Source organism: Guillardia theta (genome assembly GCF_000315625.1).
Source record: "Guillardia theta CCMP2712 unplaced genomic scaffold GUITHscaffold_152, whole genome shotgun sequence".
Classification (NCBI taxonomy): domain Eukaryota; class Cryptophyceae; order Pyrenomonadales; family Geminigeraceae; genus Guillardia; species Guillardia theta.
Genome location: NW_005434522.1, coordinates 44,594 through 64,175, shown reverse-complemented (window position 1 = coordinate 64,175; position 19,582 = coordinate 44,594). Strand labels below are relative to the sequence as shown.

The 19,582-nt window shown below is 55.8% G+C and overlaps 6 protein-coding genes across 6 annotated transcripts; 4 read left to right on the top strand and 2 right to left on the bottom strand.

Annotated features, from left to right (window-relative positions):
- Positions 1 to 639: 639 nt before the first annotated feature.
- Positions 640 to 2,530, top strand: GUITHDRAFT_147385 (hypothetical protein; the record flags this gene model as incomplete). Its single annotated transcript, XM_005821124.1, has 13 exons — positions 640 to 693; positions 746 to 811; positions 991 to 1,070; positions 1,117 to 1,184; positions 1,282 to 1,346; positions 1,395 to 1,481; positions 1,627 to 1,708; positions 1,778 to 1,904; positions 1,953 to 2,030; positions 2,077 to 2,128; positions 2,176 to 2,224; positions 2,402 to 2,479; positions 2,514 to 2,530. 13 exons carry the CDS (start codon positions 640 to 642, stop codon positions 2,528 to 2,530), a joined length of 903 nt encoding a protein of 300 aa, XP_005821181.1.
- Positions 2,531 to 3,378: 848 nt separating this feature from the next.
- GUITHDRAFT_80745 (hypothetical protein) lies at positions 3,379 to 4,850 on the top strand (the record flags this gene model as incomplete). Its single annotated transcript, XM_005821123.1, has 8 exons — positions 3,379 to 3,611; positions 3,656 to 3,794; positions 3,904 to 4,020; positions 4,069 to 4,095; positions 4,143 to 4,241; positions 4,289 to 4,417; positions 4,462 to 4,611; positions 4,686 to 4,850. 8 exons carry the CDS (start codon positions 3,379 to 3,381, stop codon positions 4,848 to 4,850), a joined length of 1,059 nt encoding a protein of 352 aa, XP_005821180.1.
- Positions 4,851 to 5,198: 348 nt separating this feature from the next.
- On the bottom strand, positions 5,199 to 6,557 carry GUITHDRAFT_90543 (hypothetical protein; the record flags this gene model as incomplete). The annotated part of the gene is made up of 6 exons (XM_005821122.1): positions 6,003 to 6,557; positions 5,846 to 5,955; positions 5,671 to 5,797; positions 5,508 to 5,620; positions 5,365 to 5,452; positions 5,199 to 5,309 (listed from the first exon to the last, which is right to left on the bottom strand). Exons 1-6 carry the CDS (start codon positions 6,279 to 6,281, stop codon positions 5,199 to 5,201), a joined length of 828 nt encoding a protein of 275 aa, XP_005821179.1. The 5' UTR covers positions 6,282 to 6,557.
- Positions 6,558 to 6,669: 112 nt separating this feature from the next.
- Positions 6,670 to 8,493, top strand: GUITHDRAFT_80753 (hypothetical protein; the record flags this gene model as incomplete). The annotated part of the gene is made up of 1 exon (XM_005821121.1): positions 6,670 to 8,493. The coding sequence occupies one exon, from the start codon at positions 6,670 to 6,672 to the stop codon at positions 8,491 to 8,493; it is 1,824 nt and encodes a 607-aa protein (XP_005821178.1).
- A 161-nt stretch (positions 8,494 to 8,654) lies between these two features.
- Positions 8,655 to 10,253, bottom strand: GUITHDRAFT_147381 (hypothetical protein; the record flags this gene model as incomplete). Its single annotated transcript, XM_005821120.1, has 8 exons — positions 8,655 to 8,671; positions 8,723 to 8,768; positions 8,864 to 8,936; positions 9,037 to 9,059; positions 9,110 to 9,172; positions 9,318 to 9,395; positions 9,446 to 9,544; positions 9,588 to 10,253. 8 exons carry the CDS (start codon positions 10,251 to 10,253, stop codon positions 8,655 to 8,657), a joined length of 1,065 nt encoding a protein of 354 aa, XP_005821177.1.
- Positions 10,254 to 11,956: 1,703 nt separating this feature from the next.
- GUITHDRAFT_119614 (hypothetical protein) lies at positions 11,957 to 19,450 on the top strand (the record flags this gene model as incomplete). The annotated part of the gene is made up of 24 exons (XM_005821119.1): positions 11,957 to 12,007; positions 12,053 to 12,112; positions 12,161 to 12,235; positions 12,285 to 12,334; positions 12,382 to 12,442; positions 12,488 to 12,593; positions 12,650 to 12,870; positions 12,915 to 13,002; positions 13,180 to 13,304; positions 13,352 to 13,495; positions 13,544 to 13,608; positions 13,654 to 13,808; positions 13,885 to 13,961; positions 14,015 to 14,311; positions 14,356 to 14,447; positions 14,497 to 14,597; positions 14,645 to 17,802; positions 17,979 to 18,043; positions 18,089 to 18,506; positions 18,715 to 18,793; positions 18,921 to 19,018; positions 19,082 to 19,183; positions 19,261 to 19,335; positions 19,379 to 19,450. 24 exons carry the CDS (start codon positions 11,957 to 11,959, stop codon positions 19,448 to 19,450), a joined length of 5,835 nt encoding a protein of 1,944 aa, XP_005821176.1.
- Between the last annotated feature and the right edge of the window lie 132 nt (positions 19,451 to 19,582).

Below are 19,582 nucleotides of genomic sequence, written 5' to 3'. Positions count from 1 at the left end.
GCCGGGGTCCTCTTTGTCCTCGTCCTCGTCAGCTTGCATTTCCCATCCATCCCTCAACATGGATATACATCCGAACCCTCTCCATCACTCGCGCACGCTCTATATCGCCTCTTGTTCCTTCGCTTGTTGTGCCGCTCCTCCTCCTCCTCTCCTCCTCTCCCGCACCCCCTCCCTCCATCCAGCTCTCCCGCCATGTCTGCTGGGATTGAACAGAAGGACAGATGGAGGGGTACCTCTGATGGGGGGGTACCATGGTGGTGTATCTAGACCAGGAGGTCATATGAATAGTGGGTGATAGATTGGAAATTACTGGGTGGGGTGCTAAATTAGGGGTGGTAGAGGACGATCAAAGCAGGTTGAAGGGGGTAGGGTAGGCATGTGGGTAGAAAAATGTTGTAGACCGCTAGGAAGGGGAGGAGAGAGGGGGAGGAGAGAGGGGGAGAGAACGTGAAAGGATGGAGGGTGGAGGATGGAAGGAAAAGAAACTCAAGACAGTAAGAAGGGATCGGCGGCAGTGGCGTGAGCATTGGAGAGAGGTGGGCATGTATCGATGGATGGAGAGGTCGACAAAGGACAACATAAGGAGAAATGTGATGAAGTTGTTGGTTCTGAATCTTTGCTAGCTTGCCAACACAACACATGAACAATGTTCCCAACATCAGCATGCCCAACAGGCCGCCAATCCTTCCGACGGTGAGTTCATTACCGTCAGCCACAATCGTAGCTGAAGAGACCGCATGATCAGCCGCAAGCCATGCTTCAGATCAATGCATCACAGATCAATTCACAACAGCCCAACGATTTGAGGAAGGTGAGCGCCTGCTGGCAAGGAGGACCCGGTTCTCATCTTTCGCTATCAAGAAACTTGAAGCAAGGAAAGTGTCGAGCCATCCTGCTGTCGACCTCGGATCGCGACTGAAAGCATCGCCCATCCCCGCAAAACCCGTTGGCCCCCCTGCCTGATGCGACTGTGCTGATCTGTCCTGCTAGACATACGCATATGCCAAGTTGGAGGGGCCAAGGCTAAAGCACTTCATCGTCACGTCCTCTGTCGTGCTAGGTCGAAACAGGTCGGCAGAAGCCATCGCCCTCCCGAGCTCTCACCTCCTCCTCCAGGATGGTGCAGAAAGGCACGAACAAGCGCAAACTTGGCGAGATGCAGGCAAGCAATCAGGATGACTCGGGTAATGATCGAGTTGTTGTGGTGTATGATGCGTCGGGAACATTTGATATCGAAGCTGCTGTATCTGCTCGCTGTATCTGCTCACTGTATTTGTTCAGATACAGTCAGCGATAGCTTTGTGGGGCTGGGATGGAATACCAACATATCGAAGAGGCACATTGAAGTGACAGCAGACGACTCGAGAAGCTCCTGCTGATCTTTTTCTTGCCAGATCATGTTTGACTTCCGCAAGCGCAGCTGGGTTTTGCTCTGCTACGGCAAGAATGGCGTCTGGATCGATTCAACCTTTGTAGATCAGGTGGGAGTCTGCTGGGGTAGGCGATCATGATGTTTCTCTGAGTTCTGATACACAGAACTCTCCCCCCTGGCGGTTGTTGAAGGGCAAGACAAGAATCTACGTGAGCGGGCCAGCTGCCTCGTCCTGTCCTAACGGCCCTTGGCAGGTTCCCGGAGCTCACTTCTTCTACTTCTTGTGCCCTGCGAACGCTACGGGGAGGTCGAGTGAGAAGCTCGTCGGCATCGGAAGTGATGTGCTGCTGCAGTGACGGGGGTCCTGAAAAGCCTGTCGAATCCTTCAACCACATCGTCGGGCAGGTGCATGGAGGTGGGAGGGCTTCGGAGGAGGCTCAGCTCTCCTCCAGGTGCTGGCGACAAGCAAGGACAGGAGGGCGAGTATGGTGGAGATAGTCGAGAGCATCAAGAAGAAATTCCCCTTCTACGGGTGCAAGCTCGATCCTTACTGGGGCTCAATCTGCTGACTGCTGCACAGCAAACAACCGGACGCGCTGCTGAACAACGCCGTGAAGCAGTGTTTGACCAACAACAAGTGCTTCTCCATGGTCGTCAGGTCCCTGCCCTTCCAGCCCCCATGGCCGTCTTATTCTTCCCCGCAGTGACCAGCACGAGGACAACCACCAGGCCGCCACATGGACTGTCGATGCTTTGGTAGGGGAGGGCAGGCACCTTGTGCTCCTCTGATTCCCTTGGTACAGGCACTCGCTGAGCTGCTCGCCGAGAAAGCCATCGAACATCCAGAGAGAAGTAGCCATGCTCCTGTTCAATCTCCTGCTGCTCCTTCTTATCCTCCCCTCGTACTCCTTTCACCATTCTTGCTCCCTCTCCTTGTCCCGCAATGCGTACTATCTACTTCCCTTCCTCGTTCATGCTCCTCTTCGCTCTTGCCTCACCTCCACCTCGACTGGCTGACGAGCACGGCAGCACTAGCTCCTGCTCCTCCTCCAGCACCTACAACCTTCACCCCCAAGACTGAAGCGACGGCGACGGTGATGCTCGAGGGTAGATTTTGTTGCCTTGACGAGTTCGAAAGCAGGAGAGCTGGGCGGCTGAGGAGGAGGAGAATGAGGACAGTGAAGATGGCGAAGGAGGAGGAATGGTCATTGATGATGAATAAACAAGGAAAAGCAGAGGAGAGAAGGATGTCACATGCTCATGGTTCCTCAAGCGCAAAATGTTACCGCCCTGCTCAACCATTCCCTCTCCCTTCCCTCTCCCTTCCCTCCCTCCTCTCTCCCCCCTCTCCCCCGCAACTTGTTTGTCCTATTTGTCATTCTGGTTTTCGCGTTCCAAGTTTTCTGTTCAGATTCAATTCAGGGGGTGGGGGTATATGTACAACCGGTTCAATGAATGCATATTTCAGTAAAAGGTGGGGTAGGGTTAAGAGATAATCGCGTAGGGGTAGGTAGAGTTCACGAAGAATTTGGCGGGAAATGACAGAAACGAACGTGGCGAAATGGAAGAGAGAAGAGGGAGGGAGGGAGGGAGGGAGGGAGGGAGGCAGGCAGGCAGGCAGGCAGGGCTTCCAACCTCCAACTTGCCCATAGAGTATCGGCCATGGTGGCTCAAACGCGGCATCAGACTAGTGATGTATTCAGTCAGGTGTTGACTTCACTTGGATTGCAGGCAAGAGATCATGGAGCTAGACAGCGAGTTCTCTGACAAGATCCAAGTGCACGTTGAAGCTGTACTGCTCCCCAAGGCCTCCACGGCTCTTGCTGACTTGAAGAAGCGTATCGAGTCCTTCTTGACGACCAGGCATGCCTCCTTCTCCAACGGAGCCGTCACCATCATTGAAGATTCCTTCCTCTCTGCCAATCTCGCCGCTCTGCGGATCTGTGATGTGGATCTCGACGACAGGGTGGGAGAAGTATGCGCGCGAAAGGACGCTGACCATGTGCATGCAGGTCCCTGGTGGAACCGTCCCAGTGTGGCAGGCCGAGCTACACGTGCACATAGTCCAGCTTGACACCGAAGGAGCAGCAGACGAGTCAGACGGAGACATCACGTCATGTCAGATATGGATGCTGCCTTCCAAAGACTTCGATGGCTTGTGGGAGACTCTGATCTATGACATGGACGTCAAGAGAAACCTGCTTGACTACGCGCAAACAGCCATGTTCTTCTCCGATCGGTGAGACCTTGCGGTTGTGATCATCCTCTCTGACTTGGCGCCAGTCAAGTCGACCCCAATATCATCGCATGGAATCGCGTCGTTCTGCTCCACGGGCCCCCGGGAACGGGCAAGACCTCTCTCTGCAAAGCTCTTGCTCACAAGCTCTCCATCCGCATGTCGGAAAGATACCGGAGCGGGCAGGTGAGAGGAGGGCAGAGAGGGAGGGAGGGAGAGGCGGGAGGAGAAGGGAGGGAGAGTGAAGCGAGAGGAGGGAGGGAGAGTGAAGCGAGAGGAGGGAGGGAGAGTGAAGCGAGTGCAGCTGGTGGAAGTCAACGCGCATTCCCTCTTCTCGAAGTGGTTCTCTGAGAGCGGAAAGCTCGTCAACAAGCTGTTTGACACGATCCGGGAGTTCCTTGACGATGAAGAGGTAAGGACCTCGTGACTAGACGACGCGGTTTTCACTTGATGGCTGCAGACGTTCGTGTGTGTTCTGATCGACGAGGTCCTACCCCGTGTGGTCTCCCATCAGCCTCTCTGACTAACTAGCAGGTAGAAAGCTTGACAGCAGCCAGACAGTCTGCGCTCAGTGGGCAAGAGCCGTCAGATGCTATTCGAGTAGTGAATGCCTTACTAACGCAAATAGATAAGGTCCCACTTGTGTTTGCTGTGAGCTGATCTGACTTGGAGATCCGCAGCTGAAAGAGCGACATAACTGCATGGTCATGACAACAAGCAACATCACAGCTGCAATAGACCTCGCCTTTGTAGATCGAGCAGACATCAAACAGTACATCGGCCATCCTTCAACGCCAGCAATCTATCAGGTCTCTTTTGTTTCCTTCCACCCAGACTGTGACAGGAGAGGCAGATTTTGCGTTCTTGTATTCTAGAATTGATGCGCGTGGGAATTATATCCCCGCAGGAGGATCTGAAGGATGTCAGTCTCGTCGCGTCGCAACAAGCTGCTTCACCGGCCAGTCCCGATAACTCTATTAGATTGTATCATTGCGCTAGTCAGGTGATGATCTTCGTACTTGTCTTTTTGGAGTGCATGATGTTTTCACTTCTAACGGATGTGCGTTGCTTGCACAGGCACAGGGATTTTCTGGTCGTTTTCTACGGAAATTGCCGTTCCTAGCTCACTCGATGTTCCTTAGACGAAAGACAGCGAGCATGTCGATGTTCTGTGACGCATTGCTCAAAGCGATCAAAGCTGAGACCTCGGCACGTAGTCATGAATCGATCAATGGCAAGTAAAGGAGAATACAGAGCCTGATGGTTAACTTCAACGTCAAAATCTACATCTTATCTCATTTATTCATGTCAGAGCAACAACTCCGCCATCTCCTCTTACTAGAATCGAAAATTCGTGAGCAAAAAAACATGGCAAGCAAAGGGGGCGGTGTTGGATGTCAGTCGACGACTGAAAGGAGTCGAGCTGAGCTGGTTGCCCTCGACTGCAGGAGGGGAGAAGGATCAGGAGAACGTTGGGCAGGATCAAGTTTCATCAGCTCCTGAGAGAACTTTAGCCATCCTCGTCCCACTCTCACAACTCCTCACCTCAGCGGGGGGTGCACCACGAGCGGCTCCTGGCCTGAGCAAGAGTTACCAACAGCGAGTATGCTGTTGCTCTTCATACCAGTTGGGAAACAAGGTGGAGATGAAGGCGTCTGCTGCCGTGATCGACCACAGCTCAGTATGACGAGAGACCAGGCCCTGATCGATGAGGAGGCGGAGGTCAGGAAGCCACAGGACAGGAAGATCGCTTCACCTCCTCGTTCAGCTCGTAGAGCGTCACCCCCGTGTATGCCTTGACCGATGGCCTCCAGGGCAGCATCAGAGTCGCTTCTAGCCGCCACCTGCACCATCAGCAGTCAGTCGGCCTCTGGTGAGCTCCAACAGCATCAGCGTCACCTCGCGAGGACCGCAGAGTCGTCGACGGTCTCGATGGACAAGAGGTCGATGGAGGAAGACTTGGGCTCAAAGAGATGCGAAGTCGCATCGACGTACTTCCTCAGACCTCTCACCTGCGATCGAGTGCTCAACGGAGAGAGCAAGGGGCACACTTCCGCCTCACCGGCATGTCAGGGTCAGGAGCGTCGAAGAAGCAGTCGTTGGAGTAGATGGCCTTGCTCAGACGTCCCGTCACGTAATACCTTCTCTCAAGGAAGTCGTTTCGAATCACTTCAAGAGCCTCCGCAGCGCTGCCTCGACCATATCAGAGAGCAGCTCAGAGCGGCTCGAAGCATCACCTGCTCATTGGCTTCTTCTCCCCTGTCTCAGCAGCAGGCGAGAGGTTCAGAGACTTGTGCCTGGCAAGCACGAACCGTCCGACCACGAGAGCGGCTTCGAGCGCATCCACCTGAGTCTCGAGGATAAGAATACGAAAGTATGCTCGATATGGCTGACCGCTCGTCGTCTCCAGAATGGGCATCGAATCCTTTCCTTGTCATTCCAGGCCTTAGCCCATGCCTTGTCGAAGGACTCGACCCCCGTGATCTCCTCCCGCAACCCGGCACTCTCGTCTCGAAGCCTCGCATGTTCGCCCTCCCTCAATGACGAGCTAATCGCAAAGCCGCGGCGAACAGGAGGCGGCGACACCAAAAAGGATTTGGAGGGAGCAGGGAGAATGACCAGGATGAGGAAGAGAAGTTTGAGGATCGTCGCTCCCTTGGTGACGAGAGACATAGCGAAGAACAAGGAGGCTTGTGAGTCAGGATTAACAAGGTCGGAAGTTGAGAACGTCTTACTCCTCCTCCTGCTTCTCTCTGCTCAAATTCAAAAGTCCTCAGCTTTTCACCTCTCCTCTCCCCTCTCCTCTACTCTCCTCTTGTCTCCTCTCCTCTCGTCTGCTTCTTCTCTTGTCTCCTTCTTCGCTCCTCCTCTCTTCAGATCCTCATCCGCGCATCCACATCGCTACCCGTCATCATCCTACGTGGCCATGAATCCCGTCAGGCAGGACACAAACAGGAACTGCGTGGGGATGCGGGCTGAAAGACAGAAGAGGGGATGAGGGGTCCCATGAGTCGGAACGTACCTGGTACGAGCGGGGACGAGGGTCGAATCCCAGCGCTCAATGTGGAGAGGCAGGGTGTGGTGGCGGGGATCGCTTCGCCGATGGCTCAGCGGAGGAGCAGGAGGAGCAGAAGGAGCAGAAGGGGCAGGAGAAAAGGCTGTGAAACAAGTGAGGAGGGGCAGGAAGAAGGCCAGCAAGGTCTCGGGGGTTTCGGATCTCGTCAGGGTAAACTTGTGGTCATCGCCGCGATGCGCCTCGACGAGCTTGATGTACTCCTTCGCTCAGCGGAGCGACACCCAGGTGGTGGACGAGCCTCTCTATGCTCATTACCTCCGAAACATCCGCCCAGATGCCTTCAGGCCTTACAGGGAGGAGGTGCTGGCCGCACAGATCAATGATGGCAACGAAGTGGTGAGGAGGATCGTGATGGGGCCATTGGAGGGCAAGCGCGTTCTCTTCCTTAAGCACATGGCGAAGCATTTTGCCAAGATCGATGAGGACTTCATCTTCGAGACCAAGAACGTGATCCTCATCCGGCACCCCGTCCAGGTCCTCGCCTCTTGGAGCGCTACTTTGCAGGAGGCCAACACCTCGTACGATGACATGGGGCTCAGCGAGCAGCTGCTTCTTGTTCGCCGCCTGCAGGAGCGAAACATCAAGCCGATCATCATATCCAACGACAACCTCATCAACCGCCCCGAGGGAACCCTTCGTGCGTTGTGCTCGGCGCTTGAGATCGATTTCGATCCCCGAATGTTGTCCTGGCCCAAGGGCGGGAGGCCTGAGGATGGACTGTGGGGGAGGTACTGGTACCACAACACGCACGCATCCACGAGCTTCCATCCTGTCATGAAGACTCACAAGCACATGGACATCTCCCAGCTCTCCCTGAAGCTCAAGGTCGAGGCCGAACGCGCCATCCCCGAGTACGATCAGCTGGCCCGCCTGCAGCTCAAGCCCTCGCCCATCCTACCGGACGAGCGCAACAGAGACATCTTGGTCCACGTCGGGGGAGTTCTGAAGCCCCGGGAGGAGGCGAAGGTCAGCGTCTTCGACAGTTCGGTGCAGGGAGGAGATGCGGTGTGGGAGGGGCTGCGGGTTTACAAGTCCGTCATCCTCGACTTCGACGAGCACATACAGCGGCTGCAGGACTCCGCGCATGCTCTGCTGTTTGAGCACGTGCCGGAGAAGGAAGAGATCAAGCGCGCGGTCTTTGAGACCCTCCAGGCCAACGGCATGCGCAGCGACACGCACATCCGGCTCACGCTCACCAGGGGGGAGAAGGTGACGTCCGGTATGAGCCCCAAGAACAACCAGGCGGACTCGTGCCTCATCGTGCTTGCGGAATGGAAGCCCTTCATGGACTCGTCCGGCAAGAAGGTGTCAGGCATCAGGCCGCAGCGGCTCATCAGCTCCAGCATCCGGCGAAACTCACCGGCGTTCCTTGACAGCAAGATCCACCACAACAACCTCCTCAACAACATCCTCGCCAAGATCCAGGCCAACAATGCTGACGTTGACGACGCGCTCATGCTCGATAGCCAGGGGTTCGTGTCGGAGACCAACGCGACAAACTTCTTCATCGTGCGAGACCAAGTCGTCCTCACCCCCCGACCTGACAGCTGCCTGCCCGGCATCACTCGCGGCAGCGTGATCAAGGTGGCGAGGCAGCTGGGGATGGAAGTAGAGGAGAGGAACATCTCCTTGGCAGAGGTGTACACGTGCGATGAAGCGTTCACGACGGGGACGATGAGCGGCGTCCTGCCTGTCTCGGAGATTGACGGCAGGGCCATCAAGACGGCAGTCGGGCCTGTCACCAAGAGGCTGCAGCAAGAGTACATGAAGCACGCTTGCTCCAACGGCATTAAGTTGCCAAAGTTTTGAAGCAGCAGAGGTCGGAGGAGACTGGAGCCTTTCTAGGATTCCATCGCGCCTTGAATCTCCTCGAACTTTGCGAAGAGGGGAGGAGAGGGAGGACAAAGAAATTGTCAAAGAGGAATACAGCGATTTCAATCGATGTGAGGGTGTGTGACATGAAATCTTCTCTACTTTTTCTTCTTGCCTGAAGCATCCAAGTTAGCATGAGAGCAATGTAGCTGCTGCAATTTCAAACCTTTCGAGGCTTTCGACTTGATCCCCATTTTCTTGTTTTTCTTGTCCTGCATGAGCTTTTAGCCTCCTCTCCTCTCCTCCCCCCCTCTCTTTTCTCTAGACCCTCTGCCTCCTGCTCCCTCTGCCTCCCCTCGATGTCTACCTCAGCTCGCTTCTTGATGTTCTCCAGCTTCTCTTTGGCTTTCTTGGCTCGTTGATCTTCGATATCATTTGCCCTGAAGCCAGCATATGAGACGAGCAGCAGGCAGAGAGGAGATGATTGTGAATAGAGCAATAAGAGGAATAGAAGGAGTGCAGGCCAGAAGGGAAATGCACCTTTTGACCCATTTCTCTTTTGTCTGCAAAGCAGCAATGTCAACCTCTTTTCACATCACACTTCATCTCTGACCTTCGCCTTCATCTTCTGTTTCTTCTTGATCGTCTTGTTCAACAGCGTCTTGTCGTCCTTGACCTGACAGCCACCAGTCAGCGGCAGCAGAAACGTCTTCCTCTTCTCCTCTTCACCTTAACTCCTTGAGCTCGGTCGATGCTCGCCCCCATTTTTGTCGCTCCTGTCCTTACAGTTAAATATGAGCAGGAGCTGGAAGCATCCGCACCATGAAAGCTTTCCCCTCCTCGGTGTCTTTCCCCAGCATTTCCAGCTTCTTCTCCTTCTCCTCGAGCTTTGCAAGCAACTGCCTCTCTGCTGTCAGCATCCACGTGCGTTCCTGTTCGCCTCCTTGACCTTCTCGGGCTTGTCTCTGTACTTCTTGTTCTTATTCTTCCCTCCCCCGACGATTTCTTCTCCTCCCATCTTCATCCTGCCGAAGGTGAAGTCTTCCGTCTGGTGACAAGTGAGATGCTTACATGTCAGCAAGAGATCAGACCTTCTGCTCCGTCTCCTTCCTTTGCCTTTTCTCTTTGGGCATCGGCGAGGGGATTGGCACGAAGCTTTTGGACTTCTTGTCCTTCTCTTGCTGTTTCTTCTTCTTCTCCTTGGCTTCTTCTCGTTTTCGTTTCCTGCTTTCGGCTCGCTCGCTCCTTCCCTCCTTTCTCTTGGGCTGTAGTGCACTCATCTTCTTCTCCAGTAGCTCCTTCAGCTCAGCTGGGGTCTTAGCTCGAACCCCCGGCACAACTGCCTTCCTGGGCTGCTCGCTTGACATGTCAACCTCTGAGTCATCCTCCGATTCTTCTCCTTCGTCGCTATCTGACCCCTCCTTCGCCCCCGCTTCACCACCCGTTCTATCCACGGCAAACTTGGCTTTCTTCTTGGCGCTTTTCTCCGCTCTCAGGACTTTCTCGCTCACAGTCTCTTTCACCTTCTTCTGGTACTTGAGAGGCTTCGATCGCTCGGCCACGTCTGGCACTCTGTAAGTGTCGGCGGGGATCAGGCTGACGAGGTAGTTCATATCCTGGCAGCTCTCAAGGATCAGCTCATTCAACTTCTCGTCTGTCATCGTGCTCATATCATCCGTTGGTTTCCGGCTTTCTCCCTTTGCAGGCGTCTCCTCCTTTGTCTTCTTCTTTTTCATTGAGTTCTTTTGGGCAGCCATCTATCAAACATCACATTCAGTTCAATGTGCAGCCCCATCTCTCCCGGTAAGATTTCCATATCAAACACTTGTCCATAATAGGAATGCGCACTATTATTACACCTGCTTCGTCACCGCCACTTGTGTCCGATTGATTCTTCCCCTTCCTATCTCTCTCTCTCATTCACTAGGATTCGGTCACATAGTAGGCTGTAATCTGCTCCCTGCTCCCTGCTTACAGCAGCATACCTTCTCTGCCCTGAACGAATCACTACTGCTGTTTTCGTCCAAGTCGTACTTCTTTCTCCTGTGCTGTGCTGTGCTGTGCTGTCCTGTCCTGTCCTGCCCCTGTCTTCCCCTGATTCTTTTTGATCGGCTGCATTATCGCACGTGAAGTGTTTCCGTTCTCTAAACCGTTACGAGACTGGTCCAATCGTTACATCATTTTCCGTTGTTCCGTTTCATATTAAGTACCCTACCCACATATCTCCACATTACTTCAGGGAATCAGAAGGGGTCATTTTTTGAAGGGGTGTTCAGATAGGAATGTTGAGGGGTAGTCCAGCGGGGGTTCGAATGGCTGCAGCACGACCTACCCCTTGTCTTGGACCAAGTTCGGGTACATCACCCGTCATTCTTACTACCCTACCCATGTCTTATTCATTTAATTCATATGCAAAGTACCCCATAATCAGCAAAGTAAATTTGTATGACCCTTCCACCATACTACCCCTACCCAGGGGGATAGACTTTCGAATCTTTCCCGCCTTTGTGGTTTGCATCACCCAACCCTTGAATTTTAGTACCCTACCCCTATTTGCATTGAATGTACCGGTACATTCTGTAGTTTTTTTATGATTCTTTGTAGGGTACATGAGTGACCCTCACCCTGGAAAATAGTACCCCTACCCACTCCTGGGTCACCTTGCCCATCATGGCGGAAGCTGGAGTCGGGGGGGAGAAAGGAATGGAAGGAGAGTGGGAGGGGAAGAAGAGCAGAGAGGGATCGAAGTATGGACGTGACGACGAGAGGAGAGGAGAGGAGAGGAGAGGAGAGGAGAGGAGAGGAGAGGAGAGGAGAGGAGAACTGAATTCACTTGGAGCGCGGGGAACTGTTGTGTCAAACAAGCAGGTTCTAGTAAGGGAGGCCTTGCAGCAGATCTTGAAGAGGAGCTCATGACAGTGAAGGATTCCATGCTCCATGCGCAACTGATACCTGGAACCCCGGGTTCAATGAGGAGAGGAAGTAGGAGAGGCGAAGAGGGATGACCACGAAATCGAGAACTGTGGGCACAAGGTTGAACATTGACTTGAAGCAAGCAAGGATAGCCGACAGCTGTCAGCTAGGAGCACGTAGAGATGGGAACCACAGCCTGGACTAGCAGGTACAGTCTCACAAGTTGAACAAGATTTCTCGTAGATGCTGGAGAGATAAACACCATGAGTGCCCGATTAGAATGTTTGAGCAGGTTCGAGACTGTACTGGACGGCAGCAAACTTGTAGTCTTGTGTCGATCCCTTTCATCCAGCTGCCCGTTTTAATCCTCCATGCTGAACTCAATGCTCATGGCTGGCCTCCATTCTTCTGACGAGAGCTGAACAGGAGAAGATGCAACTGAGTGGCATCAACCACTAGTCCACCTGCTCTCGTTGCAGAGGGTGACAATGTTTTATGATGAAACACACTATCCTTAACATGTATTCAAGGCCGAGACTCTCCCATCATGGATGAAAAGTTCAGTTTGCTGTCACAGCGATGGTCGAAGATCGCATGGGTGAGCTTCTTGTGCTGGGCGTGCTTGAGAGTGAGGGTGCTGTAGGCCTGCCCGGTAGCTCAAACGGTCAAGGAAGGAGCAGCTAGCGCCGCATACGTGTTCCAAGTGAGAAGTTGCTCAACTCTCATCGTGTTGGGCTGAGAGTTGCTCAAGGTCTTCGATGTCCTCAAGATCCCCATCCCCGAGACTTGTCTGAACTTGGCGTCGAAATCCGATTTCTCCGTTGAGGTTTTACTTGTGCCGGTGCCCTCCGATGTTGCTCACTGAATTTTGTCAGCTGCATTTGAATGCAACCCTGTTTGATACCTCCAGCTCTGTTTTCTTCGGGTGAGTGCGAACAGCTCTTGAGTCATCGATGACGATGAATATCGTAGCAACACCTGGTCTGGTGGCAAGATTGAGTTGAAGTCATGCCTGCAAAAGATCGAAGAAAAGGTTCCTTGACATGTTCTGACTTTTTCACCTCTTAAGTCTCCATAGACAAGAACTCAACATGGACCCTGCATGGTCTGCCAGCTGAAGATGCCGGAAGGCTATGGATTTGTGTTCCACAGCTCGCAAGACCTAGACAAGACCGTTCTTGCAGGTCTATCTCGTGACGGTCCTGACGCTCTGCCCTGACCCTCCGATCCTCCTCCCCAGTTGAGGTCGTGGTGAGCATGACACAGAAGAACCCGATCAGAGTCGATCAGCTGGGGTTGTGCTGGAGTCTGGTCCACCTTCACCCCAGCGGAGAATTTGAGAGTTTCTCGCTGCCTCGGGACGAGCCTAGCTTGAAATCAAGCGCGCTGATGATGGGAAGCCCGCGGCTGCTGGTCCTGGCGAAGTTCAACTTGAACGACTTCAAGAGTTTCGTGCTCAAGGTTTGCAGCTGCGCTCTTCTCCTCGTGGTCTTACGCCTGTGAAGCAAAACTCTTCCTTCCGATACATCTGCATGTCATTCGCCAAGGCGAGCAATGTCCTCACGGAGCTTCTGGCTCCGAATCAACTTTGTGGTGAGGGGAGGGAAGGACAAGGAAGAGGAGAGGAAGGCGGGGGCGAGAGGAGAGGAAAGGGGGAGGGAAAGAGAAGAGGAACACGGGTGTGTGGGTGGGGGATGTTAATGGCAAGGTTAGGAGGGGCGGAGAGAGGAAGAAGAGGGGAGGGGAGGGCGTGCGCTTACCCGAGAGCAGGAGGGACGGATCCTGTCATGTCCACCATCCCAGGAATCACAGCAGGAGGTCAGCTGGGACCAAAGTTTTCAAATATCAAAATGATGCCGTCGCATTCTCTGAAAGTGAAGAACCTCGCCGTCAAGGTTTGCAAGCTCCAGTCTGCTCGCTCATCAGTGACGTCGGACCTCAGAACTTGACTGTCGATGCCCAGACAGTCCGTGTTGAGCTGGGACTTCACAATGGCAGGCGCTTCCTGGGTGCCCAACCCCTGGTGGCATGCACACTGACGAGGACAGGAAGCGAGTGGTCCAGCAAGGAAGACATCGTTCTCAAGGTGAGATGGGAGAGGATCAGGAGCTGATCGTTGCTCATGCTACCGCAGAACTTCATGGCTGTCAACTCAGCTCCTCTCCTCCTCCTTCTCTTCGCAGATTCAACCTGTTTGGGGTGATGAGCAGCTGGTCATCTCGTCATCCTCTGAGTTTGTCTCAGGTGGATCTGCGCAGCTCTGGTAGAGGAGGACGACGGCCCCGTGCTGGCAGGAAGATACCAACTCTCGATGAACACCGGCAAGTTGCCACCTAGCGTGAGCACCTTGAAGATTTCTCGCAAAGGCAAGCTGCTCTTCATTTCAGATCCTTGTTTCCGTTGTCGTCCTACTTCCTCCTTGCCCTCCTGTCGCTCCTCTCGCTCGCTCGCTCACTCACTCACTCTTCTTGTCAGACATCGCAGCCCTGGTCACATTCCAGGTGGAGGCAGGAGACAATCTCAAAGTTGCCGATGTTGCTCAAGCTGCAAAGGTCTCTCGACTCCTCCTCTCTTCTCCTTCTTTGACCTCACTCCTCGTCCTCAGGATCTCAAGCGCGCAGGCAGCAAGCCGGCGCCGCCAGTCTCGAAGCCCAAGTCTCCTTCAGTGAGCGGATCGGACGAGGAGTCTGTGTCAGCAGAGACAGCATCAGAGACTCAGGAATCGGAAGACCAGGCCACACCGCGAGCTGAGGCTGGCAGGGCTGCGGGCGAGGGCGAGGGGGGGGATGGCGAAGGAGAACTTTCCTTAATCTGCTCCCTTGCCCACATCCCTGGAAGCAAACTCGACTCGAAGACAATCAGGGGCATCGACTGGGAGATCAGCTTCCCCGAATTGAGCAAGGTGACATTCCCTCCTCCTGCTCCTCCTGCTCACCTCGGGAACAGATTCTCAAGGAAGAGATAGGAACAGACGCCTACATCTCCTACACTCCTGTCGACGAGAACAACCGGGCTAAGTCTCCTATCCTCGTGGACAGGTCTGCTCCTCCCTCTCCTTCGCCTCCTCAACTCATCTGCAACTTGAAGCGCTGCCAAGCTCGAAGCCTTCTTGGATTACTTCTTCAACGAGCAACCCGACGGCGATTCGACTCCTGCGAGGGTTCATGTCACCTGCTTTCCGAAAGACGGTGTGTTGTTGACATCGCTCCTCGCACTCCACTTACAACCTGATCAGCGGCGGCGGCGGCGGCGGCGGCGGCACCACCAGCAGCGGCAGCAGCAGCGGGAGCAGCAGCAACACCAGCAGCAGCACCAGCAGCGGGAGAGGGAGCAGTTGCTACTCAGGGCCTGTCTGCTGCCAAGGAAGAGAAGGGATCGCGACATGAGCGAGAGGCTTCAACTTCTCCAGCTGAAGCGTCCAAGGGGACGGTTGAGCATGCGCGCCATGAGGAAGGAGGGGGGGCTGCGAAGTCTCACCGTCAGGAGAAGAACAGGTCCCAGCAGGTCAGCGAGCAGAGTCATCGGGATGCTGCCGAGCGAGGGCAGCAGGGACACGGAGGGAGAGCAGCATCCCCTGCTGAAGCAGAGGGAAGGAGGAGCAGGAAGTCTGGAGAAGCTGAGCTGCCACCTCCGTCCTCGTCGAGCACCCGACGAGGAGGAGACAAGGAGGAGCACAAGGAGCTGAGAACGTTCGAGATCTTCTTTCCGGACTCCACCACCAGGCTCAAGGACTTCTCTGTCAGCACCTCCTGGGCTGAGGCTCGCGATCGGATCCACCGGCTGCACGGCAGCGGCGGCGACATGCTGTGGACTGATGGGTCGGGCAACCAAAGGAGACTGAGCAGCGAAGGGAGCTGGCAAGACCTCATAGAGGAGCTCCAGTTCGACTTTGCTGGCTCGAAGACGCTGAACGGAGTGGTGAGGGTGAAGATCCTGGCGCGAGCTGCTGAGTCCCCGCTGGGAGGCGAGAAGGTCGATCGGAACTTTAACATCAACATCCCGAAGGGAGACCGAAGGCACGCTGAACGCGTGCTTTCCCCTCCTGACTCCATCGAGGAGGACAGCCGCGAGCGGGAGGATGTGGATATCTACCGCTCTCCTCGCTCCGCCTCCAGGAGTCAGGTCCGCAGTGAAGGAAGAGGCCACAGGGGAGCAGGCAGGCAGATTGTGAGCACGGACACAAGCGAGGTTGACACGGACAGAGGGGAGCGAGAGGTGTCGAGGAGGGTGAGGAGAGGCAAGGGATCTCACGGGCACGTCGCCATGGACGAGGCGCAAGAAGCGGCGGAGCAGGACGAGGAGGTGAGACTGGCAGACAAGCAGGTGGGGGAGAGCTTCGCCCCTCTCTCCCGTGCTCTCAAGGCGCTGCTGCTGCGAACCAGCATCCGGGACCTGGTGCCCAACTACTTCAAGGAGGTCCCGCTGCTGGAGTCCTCCATTCCTTCCTCCTCCATCGACCTGGGCAAGGAGGCTATGGACAACGTGAGCATGCAGACTGTCGTCCTGCACATCCTCGCGGTGAGGCTGCCGGGTGAGCACAGGCGCTTGTCCTTCCGCTCTCACTTCTACAACTCTGATCCATTCGAGACGCTGCCTGCCTGCATCAAGAGCGACGGCCAAGAGCCCGCGGGCAAGGAAGACAAGCCTCAGCTCCTCGTGCTGGAGAGCGCGAGCAAGGTGGAGGCGGATCAGAGCGCGGGGATCGTGCTCTCGTTCCAGGTGGACCTGAGGAGGGAAGGGAAGGACCTGGTCGACTCGAGGCTCAGCTTCGCCAGGTTCTTGTCCTCCAAGTCGATGCAGGTCGAGGTCTGGGACGCGGACTCGTCGCTTCCCATCGGCATCATCCCCATCGACCTCAAAGTCTTCCTGCGGCAGGGGAGAGAAGCCCAGCAGTCTGCTGGCGAGTACTCCATCCTGGAGTTTCTCAGCTCGCAAGGAGGAGCGGACGCCTCCCCAGTCCAGCAGAGTACCGACGAGGCCCCCTTCCTCCCCAACAAGGTTGGCAGCGCCTTCATGCGCTTCGTCTCTGTGGGCTTCTCCTCTGCTGCTGCTGGGGGGGCTGCTGCCGAGGTCCCCAGGGAGCCGCGCGGAGCTCAGATGCCCGACCATGGCAGCCGCGTGCTGCCCCTTACGGAGGAGGCGACCCAAGGAGGCAGCGAGGGGAGGGAGGAGGATCACCCCCACGTGGCCCTGAGCCTGCTGTGCGCATACAAGGAGGAGATGCAGGCGCTGCTGAGGGAGCGAGGGGTGGAGGTCAAGGTGTCGGCAGACGAGCTGCAAAAGGCGATGATACAGCTGAAGCAGCTGTCCTCCGTCCTCTCCGTGCGGCAGATCTCGGCCTTCTGCTTCCGCCTGTCAGAAATGTTCCAGCCGGACGGGAGGATCGACCTGGAGGCCATCGACCTCAGCGGGCACGCGATCATCTCTGACAGGGTCCACGACAAGAGTAGAGCCCAGGCCCTCCGCCAGCATGCTCGCCAGATGCTCGGGCTGATGACCGTCAGGTTCGGGTCGGTGCGCAAGTGCCTGCACAACTTCGCGGAGGGGGGGAGGATGACGTTGAGTGCGTACAAGAGCATGGTGCACGAGCTGGTGAAGCTGTCGGGGCTCAGCCCGGGGCTGCATGACTCAGACGTGAGCGCCTTCCTGGAGCTGATGGGAGCGCAGCCGGTGGATGTGACGGCGATGGAGAAATTCTTCGAGGTGAAAGTGAGCGACAAGAAAGCGCCGGGGCTGGAGGAGGTGGACCGCAAGAAGAACGCGCGATGGCAGCGGCTCAAGGCGAGCCGGCGAGGGGAGCGGAGCGCGAGCGAGGAGGAGAAGCATCTACTGGTGGAGGCGGCGCGTCTGTACCGGGAGACGCACAAGGACTCCAAGATCAAGCAGATCCTCGAGAGCAGCATAACGACAGAGGAGGTGATCTTCCCGTCCTTCGGGGAGGTGGTGTTCCTGCAGTACCGGCTGAGGAACCCGTACTCGGAGGAGCGAGTCATCGGCATCCGCATGGACGACGAGGAGCTGCAGCTGGTGACGGACGTGGAGGAATGGAAGCACCTCAACAAGATCTTCGGCGTCTCGGGGGTCGTCGAGTCCGACATGGTGGCCAAGGACCGGCGAGTCTTCAACGTCTGGCTGCAGGCGCACCAAGAGATTGTTGTCCCCTTCAAGTTCCGCTCGCTCGCCAGCTCGCTGACTCATCGAGAAGCGGCTCCTGCTGGCTCCATGACCCGATCCCTCGCCGAAGTCTCCTCCTCCTCCTCCTCCTCCTCCCCTCCAGTTCTCCGCGAGAGGGACATTCACGTCACCTTCGTCGCCCGCCGCAATGGAGTGGCAGACGTGGTCCTGTACAACTATGTGATCAAGGTGAAGCCAAGGAGATTCGTCATCGATCAGGTCAAGGCCAACCCAGCGCTCCTCCTCTCCTCTCCTCCCCTCTCCTCTCCTCTCCTCTCCTCTCCTCTCCTCTCCTCTCCTCCCCTCTCCACTCATCCCCCCTCCCCTTCCCTCCTCTCCTCTCCTCTTGTCTCCTCTCCTCTCCTCACTCTCCGCTCTGACATCGCTCTTCTCAGGTTTTCAACTTTTACAACGGTCAGAACGATTTCCTCAAGAAGAAGATCGTCGTGGACTCGAGCAGGTGAAGGATCCGCTGGAGGTCAGCTGGAGTCTGACGTCTTCGCAGCTCGCCCTCCCTAGCAGGCTGGAGGTTCCCGTCAAACTCGTCAGTCGCCCGTAGCTCCAGCGCGAGGAAGTTCACGTGGACCAGCGACCCTGCCGTGGTTGTCCGGTCGATACCGCACGCCAGCGACTCGCAGGTGGAGGACGTGCACATCAAGTACAGGTGCGAGGCAGCTGGGCGAGTCGCCTCGTTCTTCGTCATCCTCTACAACGACGAGTACCTCGCGTCCGTCTTCGAGATCTGGCAGGTCAACATTCACTCCATGAATCGGCTCGACGTCCAGGGGCTTGTGGGGCAGGTGGAGCGGGAAGGATGCAGCATCACACTCCGTTGCCGCGACAGCGTCAGACACGTCAGAGGCTTCTCGTCCCATCCCTCCGAGTTCGAGCTCGATGTGAAGGAGCCCATGAGCATAGGAGATGTGAGAACACCTAAACTCTCTCCTCCTCCTTCCTCCTTCCTCCTTCCTCCTTCCCCTTCTGACCCCTTCCCCTTCCCCTTCCCCTCGTTCTCCTCCTCCTCCTCCTTTCCCTCTTTCTCCTTGGCTCTGCTCCCTCCTCTTCATCTCAATTGTTCCCCTTCTCCTACTCATTTCCCTCTTGCCTCGCCCTCACTGTCTTGCTTGCCAGGCTCTCACGGAAATTCCCTTCCGATATCATCCCATGAGGGCAGGCAAGCGCGACATCCTCGTCAACTTCGTGGATAGCGGTGAGTTCCTTTCAAACTTCTTTCCTCCGCCCACTCTTCTTCCTTCCCCCCCTCTCCCTCCCTCTCCCCTCCCCCCCCTCCTCCCCCCCCTCTCCCTCCCTCTCGTCTCACTTCGTTCGCCCTCTAGATGTGCGAGGGCCTCCGCTCTACCGCTGGCTCGTGTGTGCGCGAGCGAAACTTCCGCTCATCTCCAAGAGATACGAAATCTCTATCGTTGCCAACAAGGTGAGAGGAGGAGGAGGAGGAGGAGGAGGAGGAGGAGGAGGAGGAGAGGTGACGGGCTCGCAGGCAAGCAACAAGAAGATCATGTACACGAACCCCTACAGCATTCAGCGAACTTTCAGGCTGAGGACTAACCGACCTGACCTACTGAGCTTCAAGGACAACCAGGTCGGAGGAGTGAGGAGGAGGAGGAAGGGAAGGAGTGAGGAGGGTGAAGAGGAGGTGGCTGACCTTGCTTTCTCTAGCCTGAACTTCACATCCTCCCTCGTGGACAGCAGTACATCGGGCTGAGATTCGGTGCTAGGAAGGCAGCGGGACAGGTAGGTGGAGGAGAGAGCCAGGAGAAGACTGATGAGGAGACAGGAGGAGGTTTTGGTCTTCATCAACGACGAGGAGGACAAGAACGAAGAGGTACGAACAAGGGAGATGAGATAAGAGAGGGGGAGGGGGGGGGAGTTGAAGGGAGCAAGGGAGGCAGATGGAGGGGGAGGAATGAAGTAAGGGGGACAAGAGGAGGAAGGGAGGGGAAGGGGACGAGGGGGGAGTGGAGGAAGTAGAAAGAAAGTA